This window comes from Physcomitrium patens, chromosome 4 (assembly GCF_059467195.1).
Source record: "Physcomitrium patens ecotype Gransden chromosome 4, ASM5946719v1, whole genome shotgun sequence".
Classification (NCBI taxonomy): Eukaryota; Viridiplantae; Streptophyta; class Bryopsida; order Funariales; family Funariaceae; genus Physcomitrium; species Physcomitrium patens.
In genome coordinates, this window is record NC_143413.1 from 8,328,913 (window position 1) to 8,340,195 (window position 11,283).

Consider the following 11,283-nt stretch of genomic DNA (forward strand, 5'->3'; position numbering starts at 1 on the left):
AATAGATCTACAAGGAGCATACAACCTACCACATATCAAAAAAAGAGGTAAATAAAAGATTCTTTTTAAATCAAATTTGTGTATTTGGAATAGAATGCGATGTCTTTTAGACTCATAAATATACAAGCTACTTTTTAACATCTTATGAATACTATTTTTTTTTTTTTAAATTTCTAAATGATTTTGATATCTATTATTTAAACATCTTAAATTATTCTAAGAATGCAAAAAATTATAAACTTCATATTTATTGTATATATAAAAAACTAAGTGATGCATAACTATATGCGTAGAAAGAGAATTGTGTATTTCTTACAATTGAAGATGAATTTTTAGGATACATTATTTCAAATGATGGTCTTATGATGGATTATAAGAAAATTTAAACTATCATAAATTAAAAGATTCCAAAAATAATAAGTGATTTCAAATGGTTTTTAAAATTTGTTAAATGTTATCAAGTTTTTATCAAGAACTTTTCTCAAATTAGAGTTCTATTTACATACTTGACTTATAAAGAAAAACTTGCATAATATAAAGAAACAAAGATATTATTTGAAGCTTTGTAGAAAAAAATTACTTTTATATTAATTTTATATTGCATTGAATTATTTAATATATTTTTTATGAAAATAGATGCATCAAATTTTTTTTTTGGTGTAATATTGTTACAAATGGAAATAAATGATAAATTTCATTCTATAGTTTTTTTTGTGAAAGTTTTTAGTAGTCAAGATTAATTATGATATCTACAATAAAGAGCTTCTTGTAATTATATATTCATTTTAAGAATGGCATCATTATTTATAAGGTGATTTAAGTATAATCACAATATTTATAAATCAAAAGAATCTTGAATATTTCATGTCAATATATATTTTAAAACATTGATAAGCTTGTTAAAGCATGTCTTTATTAAAATTTGAATTCAAAATTACTTATTGATTAAAATAATAAGAATGTATGTTATTTTTTTTTTTTTAATATTTTACCTTACTAGAAAAGAAGAAGATATAGCTTTTGATCAACAACAAATAATTCTTTTGAAGCAAATAATTTTTTTTTCTTTGGGCAATGAAATAAACATTAACTATTGATTCAATCTTATTTCAATAAGTTCTTTCAAGTATGTCTTTAGATCCACTTGTTCATAATATTAGAAATGAATTACCTTAATCTCATGATACTTTAAAATTTGGATTCATAAATAATTTATTTTATTTTAAGATAAGCTTATATGTTTTGGAGGTGAAGCATAATTATGTATTCTTTAGGCTTTTCATCACTATGTATCTAAAAGATATTTTAGATATAATAAGATTTTGGATCTAATATTTAAAGATTTTTGGTAGCATCAAATGTGAAAAATAATTAAAAATATTGAACAGTTATGTGATATTTTTTCAAAATTAAAAATTCTTTGTTATTAACATTATGAATTTCTTCCACTATTATTATTATCAAAATAACTATAGTCTTTTATTTGTATGGATATATTATGGATTTTTTAATTTTAAGTTTTTATAAATTTTTATTTGTAATAGTACATTATTTCACCAAGATGGCTTAATTTTTGCCATGTATAATATCTATTCTTAAATAAAAAAAAACAACTAAAATTTTCTTTGAGAAGAAATATTATATTAGATAAAAAGACTCAATTTGTATCAAAATTTTAGATATCTCTTTTTAAGATAATGAAACTATTTTTAGCTTTTTATCTTCAAATTAATAGACAAATAAATTGGATAAATCAGGTTTTGAAGCATTATTTGAAGTATACCATTAACTACTATCAAGATGATTGAATAACTTTTTTGCCATTAGTAGAGTTATTTTATAATAACACATTATATTCTTCTATTCAATAAATATATTTTTTTGCTAATTATGATTATTATCCATGACTTCATACTTTTAACTTTTCAAAAGTTGATAATCTAAATATTAAAGTTTAAAAATTTTTTTTTTAGAGCTGCATGCAAAAATAAAGGCAAAATTAAAAGAAGCTCAAGAATAATTAAAGATCATTGCAGATGTCTATTTTGAAAAATTTCAATTCTATATAGGTAACAAGGTATAGTTACTTTGTTGTAATATTAAAAGTAATTTTTTTTTAATAAATTAGATTATCATAGTTTGAGATCATTTTTTATTTGTGAATAAATCAATCCAATTGCTTATTATACCTATTAGAATCTATAAAGATATATCTTATGCTCTCCTATTGTATTATATTTATTCTTGCTAGAGAACGCATTGGGCACTTAGCTAAGGAAGGTAGGTAGAAATACAAGAATAATCCTACCAAGTCTAATAGAATCTTAAATAACCTTAAATGGACCTTAATAATCTTCATAAAACTTAGACCAATTCAAAATAAATTTAAAAGAAGTTACAAAAGAAATACAAAGAAGTCTAAAACTAAATCCAAAGAAAAATAACAAGAAATCTTAAGAAATATAAAAATAAAACTTTAAAAAAATAACAATAATTGTAAAGAAATACTAGAAATAAAAATATTTAAAGAAATAATAAATAATCTTAAAGAAATATTTAAAATAAAAACTTTAATATAATCCTAATTGAAATCTTAATTTAAGCTTAACCAAATCCTATATCAAACTCTAATAAAATCATAATAAAATCTTAAATCCTAGACAAATCTTAGAAAAATCCTAATCGATGCTTAGTTAAGTTCTAAAAAAAAATTTAATCAAAATTTAATCCTAATCAAATCTTAAGCCTTAACCAAACTATAGACAAATCCTAAACCAAATCCTATGGCAAATTGAAATCTCAATAACTAATAATCAAACCATTGATATCAACTCAAAACTTGCAAATTTTTTAATACCTTAATTAAAAAAACACAAGAAAGATGAAATCAATTATACTTACCAATTGAGAGAAATAAAAGATAATACAATCAAGTGTTAGGTAGCCTCCTATTCCAATATGAATGCTAAACTTTCAATGCCAATATTTCCTATTTGCATTTTTGAATTGCTCCCAAATTTTACCTAAAATGTTGGAAATTGAGTCTAATATCTATACAAAAAAAACTCACTTCAATCCAAATGACAAATTGGTAAAGATCTTAGAAATACTTGTTGACCTTCAAACTCTAGTTTTTGAGACCTAAACCCACAAAAACCTTCATACACTTTGATTTAACTATTTAATTGATTTTAAAATTTGTGTAAATATTTACAACTAGCAGATCAACATATTGATCAAAATTCACCTACACACATATACCATAGAATTCAAGAAACTCTCAAATTTATAAATACTTTTTTTATTTTTTAAAATCTAAACCAACTAAGAACATTACTAACTTTGAAAATTCCTAAAAAAATCAATATTGAGTCAATTGACATAAAACTAAAGGCCAAAAATCTCTTCTCAAGTTTGCTTTCAAATTCAGTACTTCAATCTATCCAAAAGCTCTGGAGTCATTGTAAGTGTGTGGTTTTGTGTGTTAGGGTCTGATTTTGACCTAAATTGACAAGTGGTCCTTTTTGAATATTAATTCTCAACTTCTTGAGAATTTTTTTGCTAAAATCTACTTTGATGTCAAAGAAGTCTCAAACTCAAGATAGTGCTAAAATATATTAGAATTTCTTGTATATTGGGGCAGATATGATATTAATAAAAGAAAATGAATGTCATATAGAAATTTTACAAATTCAGCAAAGAATTTAAATTTTTTCTTATCAATAAAATCCATTAAAATTAAGATGAAGAATCAAAAAAATATTTTTATAAAAGAAATAAGATTCAATAAAGATTGCATTCTATTTTCTATCTTTATTTGAAATTTTTGTGTATTTGTGGCACTAAAGAGCTAGAGAATCAATAATCAAAAAATTCAACTTAAGAGCTATTATTTCTTGAGTTACTAAACATTGCATTGAAATTGTCACAATCTTCAAGACAATGTAATAAAGATAAAGATCTTTAGAAATGACTTATTTTTCTTCAAATAGATAGTGAAAAATAACATGTTTGATATCACGATCTTGGAAAAAATTCTCAATATTTAGTAATATTATTGGTGGTAGAAATCACTTCTAATGATGTTTCAAATGTTTTAATTGAAAGAAGTTATAAAAGCCTAGATAATAATCAAATAATATAGTGGTCCTTTTGCCTTAATATAAGATAGTATCAATGGCTAAGAGGACCTATCAATTAATTTTGAAGGAAAAAAATATCATAGTATGAAGCAAATATAATTTATTGAATCTTTGATTTTTTTTTAATATGTGATTATTACTTCTTGTAGAACTCATTTCTAAAAAGGGAGGTAATATCACATACATACATAAATACATAAACAAGAAGCATTAGATAGAAGGTAAATGTAAGTTAATTTGGTAATATCTTTTTAAAAAACTTCTTAAAAATATTATAGATATAATTTTTATTTTATATGTGTTTGTAATTGATTGATAAGTTGACAACTTTTCTATAATATTGGCCACATATTGCAAATGTTGGCAACTTGTGCTACAAATTAACTATGTAGTATATATATACAAAACTTATGTTGCAAGTTAAACATGTTTCTTGTAAGTTGGACACATGTTGGAGGTCCTATAGAATATTGCTACATAAGTTTTAATTAGATATTATTTATAAAGGCAAAAGTGAAGCTTTTTTCACTCTTGTTAATGCCTTTCTTATTCTTAGTCTTATTTCAAGAGTCTCTAGTCTTCTTGTCTTTCATAATAGTCATTATAGTTCTAATATATTACTATCTTTGAGTAAATATCTATTTATTTTAAGTCACATAAGATTATATTGAACTTTAATTATTTGAGATTCATATCTTTTATAAATCTATAGCTATTTGAATTTGATTCTTATAAAAGATCATTAGATTGAAATAATTTAAACCTAATTATATAGTTTTATATTTAAACATTTTAATTGATTGATTGTATTATCAAATATATTAAAAATAGACTATTACATAATTTATCTTATTTTAAATCTTTAGAAAAAAATAAAAGTTGTTAAAAATAAAGATATGATATTTTAAAAACTATTAGGTAGATATTTCTTTTTTACTACACAAATAATTATTTTTTATTTCTTAGACATCTTTTGTGCTATATACCTCCACATATATACAACATAAGTTGTGTCATAAATTTTTAATAAAAGATTTGTATTAAATAACTTATAGTATATTCTTTATTTTTTATTCTTTTTAATTATTTTTTATTTATATAAATTTTAAAATTTTCATAAAAATATTTAATTAAATTCTTCTTTCACTTCTAAAAGATTTTTTAGTTTATTTATAAAATATTTTATTATACATGTATCTTAACTTATTTAAGTAGAAACAAGAGTATTATTATATGTATATAAGGGTGTGTGGCATAAGAGGTGTCTACATAATAAAAAAGAAATGTCTATCTTGTGGCTTTTTATTTTTAAATAATTATTTATAAAAATAAAATAAAATATTTATATATATATATTGTTATTTAAATTTGAGATTCTATTTTTTAATTTCTTATATATATATATATATATAGAATCTAAAATGATGAAATTTTAAAAAAATCATATAAAAATGATCTTTTAAAGTTTGTTGTCTAAAAATAACTTTTCTTTATTTTTTAGAATAATTGCAGATATAAATATTGTTTGAATCAAATCCTTTAAAAAATTTGTATAAAAACTCTTGAAACTAAAACGGTTAGTTAAAAAAAGAAACATCCAAAAATACATTTAGGCAATGAAATATATATTAATAAACTTTGAATATTATTTGAATAGATTAGAATTTGTATTTTTTTTAAAGATTTCTTATTTATACCATTGTGCATTTATTTCAAATATATATTGTAAATAAAAAAATAATTATTTAGAATAGAATAATACTATTAAATTTTTATGTATTTTATTTATTTATTTATTTTATAATTTATTATACTTTTTACTATAAAAACATTAGACTTAAAAAAGTTGTATAAAAAAGGATAAAGAATGTCAGTTTGTGTCAAAAGATAGGAATTAAATCAAATTATTTTTCTTTAATATCTTTTTTTTTCATCTTTAACTAAATCTATAAATGAATCAAACCCAAATTATCAGTAGAATCAATCAAATAATTTCAAGTATAAATTTTAATTTTAATTTTATTGTTTATTACCTTCATATTTTTTAATTAAATTATGAAATTATATTATGTGATATTTAAATAGATTGAATTTTCTTTTTTCTTGTGTGTCTAAATAATTTTAAGTTATTTGCTCCACATATATTGGTGTAATAAAGATAAAACATATAAAATTTATACTTAACTTAACATTGTTTAATGCATGTTGTTTCTTAAGGATGATCTTTAGTATTGTATGGTTTTGTAGTTAAATAAAAAATTCATAAATCATGTGACTAAATTTATTATACAATAAATAACACAAACATCTTTTATATTTAAGTTATGAGTAAAATTTAAATAGAAAAAATACAAACAAACAAACAAACAAACAAAAATTATATACACTAATCCAAAAAATATAATTTTTTGATAATCCACAACACATAACTAGTTTAATCAAATAATAGTAATTATAATAATAAATTGTTCTACAAATTTTAATTTTTTACACATACATTAATTTGAATATAAATAAATTAGATTATGTATTTATAAAAAAATTTAAGTATATATGATTTAGAATGCAACATTATCTTTTAATTTTCGTTTATACTTTTATTTATAAAATATTTTATATCAACCCTGGAACATATTAGTATGTGAAGTGTATAAATTGAATACAAATTATAGTTAATCTTTTAAAGAGGATCATTTTGTTCATTTTTACTTTTTCTCTTGTAATTTATGCTAACAAACATGTCACACTTATTCTAATCAGTACACATAACATCACTATTGTTGTATATATATATATATATATATATACATATGTGTGTGTCTACTCACACAACTAAAAAATGTGGTTGAGTACTTGTGAGTTGAACCTAGTTTTTATTTATTTATTGTTGTACATGTGTTATCTTTCTTGTAATGTTAACATTAGTAACAAACAAAATATACAAATATTTTGCTTTGTTTTAGATGTATTATATTTACAATATCTAGGCATAGAATCGGAAAATGTCTAATAAAACATCCTATCCAACGACAATAATTATTCTGTAATCTTCTAAATATAATAGAATAAGTCGAAATTATTTATGTGTTTGTTTACAGAATATTAACATTTACAGAAGGCATGGATGCAAATTTTTCTTTTGCATTTTATAAAACACTATATCTCAATGTATGTGTGTTGGAACATGAAGAACAATTGCTCATAATAACAAATCACTTTATATACTTCATTAATGAATGTTGTTTTTTAGACTTTTAGTTTATTTATAAATATCATCTTTTTATATTTAATCATGTGTAAATTGTTATTCTTTTCTATCAACATCCAACAATTTTGGAAGGTTTGGATTGGATGACAGCATTACAAAAGACTGTAGTTGAATGCACCATGTCTAATGATAGAAAACAAAAACAAACATCACACATCACTTCCAATAAACTCATCAAACATTTGACTACAACCTCAATAAACAGGAAAACAAAAGGTCTTATTCCGTTTCATCACTAAAAATGCCTACAAAAGAAGTGAAAAAAACCAAAGTCAAACATTATAATTTTATATATTTATTTATTTTAATGATAACGAGACACACTTTTCGAACTTAGGTACCAACGGACACGTTAATTCTCCCTGAAAGCCGATCAACGAAACTATCCATCTTTGAGTTTTTTGATTAACGAACACACCCACATCAAGCTTTTTAATACTAAGCACAACACTTAGCGTGAAATGGAACCCTAAATCCGTGCGGGAGTGGGGAAGAGAACGCAGAGAACAGAGGAACAAAGCGAAGGGAACAGGGAACACGAAAGATGGGAACAGGGGGAACAGAGCGTTAAGGCGGAGCAGGCAGCCAGGCCTCAGTCTTTCTTTTGCAGCTGCGGAGGTCTCTGGGCCGCCATCACCACGCCCTCTTCCTCTTCTTCGAAGTAGACAGACAATCAGCGATTTTGCGATCATGGGGAAGCAAATCAGCGAGATCAAGGACTTCTTGCTCACGGCCCGGCGCAAGGACGCCCGGAGCGTCAAAATCAAGCGCTCCAAGGATGTCGTCAAGTTTAAAGTCAGGTGCAAGAAGTACCTCTACACTCTCTGTGTCTTCGACACCGAGAAGGCCGACAAGTTGAAGCAGTCCCTGCCTCCCGGCCTCACTGTCCAAGAATTGTAGGGAGGGTTGGGTATGTGTGTTCCTTCCTCGCTTTTGTGCTTGCGTTATAGAACCGGCACTGGGAGAAGAAAGCGAAAACAAGCTGATTAGGGTTTTCTGGCTTGGTGGTGAGTCGGAATGGGTAGCTTACTCGGTGTGGGAGGCAGGCTCGAGGGTGGTTCTGGAGGCTCGTGGGTTCACTCTTCTGCCCTCGTGTATCTTTTGTACTCGGGAAACGTTATCTGAATGTTATGGAATTCTATTAACATGTTTTGTTTGGTATAGGCGTGATTTCCTGTGAGGCGCTGATGTGTGTGTCGAATGTGTTCTGTAAGATGGCTTTTCGATGCCTTGGTCGTATTCCTAACGCCGTCTATGCAGTGGATGCATTGGTTATGCTAATGTGAATGAGTTTTTAGGTTTTATTGTATGTGAAATTTTGCGCATATCTGCTTGTTTGTGAAGGTTCCGTGCACTTTCAACTGTTCGGGTATGTATTGATGTTATGGCTTGTTTAATAACTTGAGTTATTCTGTGCGAAGTCATCACTTCCTGAGGTGTATCGACGATTTAATTCCTTACGAATTCGTGGGTTTTGAAATTTCTTTCTTATGATTTGTATCCAAAAAGGTTATGCTTCCAGGGTTTGTGGTTGTTGAAGAATAAGACAATCATCGTAATAAATGCCGAATTCGGTTTTTGGTATGTGATTGAACGTCAAATCCTATTTCTCTACATTAATCTTTTTAATTCTTATTTTAAATTTTTACAGAACGCTCTTACCGTCTACATTCTGCTACGATAGACACATGCTTTGCCTTTATAACATAAGTGACGGTTGCATATAATGTGGTTTTCTCTGATTGAATTTCCTTTCTGATTTTATCAAAACCTGGCAGGACTTAGACCATTTGGGAAGTTTTATTTTATTTTTTTGATAGAAATTGTAGGTCGCAGGTAGTAGGTCTCTTAGTAGTGTTGAAATAATCGTGTTCTGTCTTTAATGCCACCTTTAGAAAGGTTCTGACTCGTCGTGTAGTCAAGTGCAAGCTAACTCAGGATCGTGGAGCTGAGAGGTAATGCGGACAGTAATTGCAATGAGAGTGACCATAAAAGGTGCTTTTGAGAAACACATATCTGTTTGAAGCAGTCAATGATATGAATCATATATTTGTTTGCATAGATGAAAAATTCTTTCCAAGAGTTTTGTACTTTATGGACTCCTAAGTCCGCTCGTAACCTGCTTAGGCTATTCGATGGTTGTGTGATGATTGTTAGGAATGACTGCCATAGGGGAAAGCATCCGAACAATGTTTGTGTATTCTGTCAATTGAACTGGGAATGTTATAACTCTTGTTATGTGCATTCCAACGATTCTCATCGACCCCTGGTCTCGACAATACCTGGGAGAATACCAGTTTGATGCTTGACTTCTCTGTGTACTCTCTACTGCTTCAGCAGTTGGTGATATGCCATCGTCGCTTTTGCTCTGTGCACATGTAATAACGTTTCATACATCTGACAAGAAGAAATTTCAGCTGGCTTGATCACCTGAACGTCTCAGCACTGCAGGATATATTTTCATGTATGGATCGTGAGAAGTGTGGGTACGTGATTTATGCCTGTCACTGATCACTGTCCATATATTCCAGTTTCTTAGCAACCAATCATGCGGTTGAATCAAACTCAAGTCGTAAGTGAAGACAGCAAATGCAAACACAGGCATGCGTGTCATGTAACAGTTGCACAGGTGTAATGATGGTAATCAGAAGTGGGAACTACTCGAGGTGAATGTGCGGAAAGAATACTTTAGGGAACTTCTCAATTAATTAGCTACCTTGCGGCATCTAAACGAATATGGAAGGTGAAGTTAAATCTAGTTCTAATTGAAGGACTACTGTTGAAGGAAGCGATATTAAAAAGAGTATCATCAAAAAGAGTATCATCAAAAAGAGTATCGTCACTGCACCAAACTATACAAAATTCGGCACTTCGATGAAAAATTGTCGCTTCCTTCAACAGTAGTCCTTCAATTAGAGATTGACGATACTCTTTTTGATGATACTCTATTGGAGATCAACCTGGATCATATTACTGGTTCTGTGAAGTTTGAATACACACAACAGTGCCAGTGGTGCATTCAATACTGTAGATTTTGATGCCCTCATTCTATACGTTACATTATCTCAACATTTTTAGAACAGCATTTGGAAGAATGTATATAAATACATATGTTGATAAAACATTAATTAGAGGAAAATTCTTGTCTATTACTGAAGGAGGATAATTAGTACAGGAAACAAAAGCAAGCTTTTTTTCAACAAAACATGGTTGTGAAACTTTGCAAAATTGATTCGTACTTGCAACCATCCATAATGTTCTTCTTTCTGATGTTTTTATACCTGAACTGCTTCATCCTCTACAAACTACATTAAAAATGAATGGTACAGTATATATATATATATATATATATATAGATACTGTTCTTGAATCCTTTGCTTGGATATAATAGATCTCATAGTATATTAAATTTCTCAATGATGATGTTCTTAAAATTACTACATGCATTATTTGTAATATTTTGCACTAAGAATGTATTATATAATGCAAGTTATGTATGAATGCATACATGCATTATAAAATTTAACACATTTTCTGCATGGATTTAAATTTTATTACTTGGTTTTTGTCAATATCATAATTAAGATATGTATTCTTCATGTGCAAAATAAAAACGAAATATGACATTAAATATTACACACATTTGTAATAAACTTTAATCAATTGCATCAATGTCATTAACTATATAGTGCATATTGTGAAGGACAATTGCTGATGTGCAATTCAAATGCATTGTATTACATTAATATCATGAAGTCGAATATTATATCTACAAATAAAAAAAATCAATATATTACAAATAAGCTTTTGAGATTTTAATTTTCTATTTTTTCATTAATATCGTTATAGGTTAATATTTGTAAAACATGTGCT

At 26.5% G+C, this 11,283-nt stretch overlaps 1 protein-coding gene across 1 annotated transcript; it reads left to right on the forward strand.

Moving 5' to 3' along the window:
* Positions 1 to 8,018: 8,018 nt before the first annotated feature.
* On the forward strand, positions 8,019 to 8,571 carry LOC112280893 (large ribosomal subunit protein eL38z/eL38y). Its single transcript, XM_024516810.3, has one exon. The coding sequence runs from the start codon at positions 8,101 to 8,103 to the stop codon at positions 8,308 to 8,310; it is 210 nt and encodes a 69-aa protein (XP_024372578.1). The 5' UTR covers positions 8,019 to 8,100; the 3' UTR covers positions 8,311 to 8,571.
* The last annotated feature ends 2,712 nt before the right edge of the window (positions 8,572 to 11,283 follow it).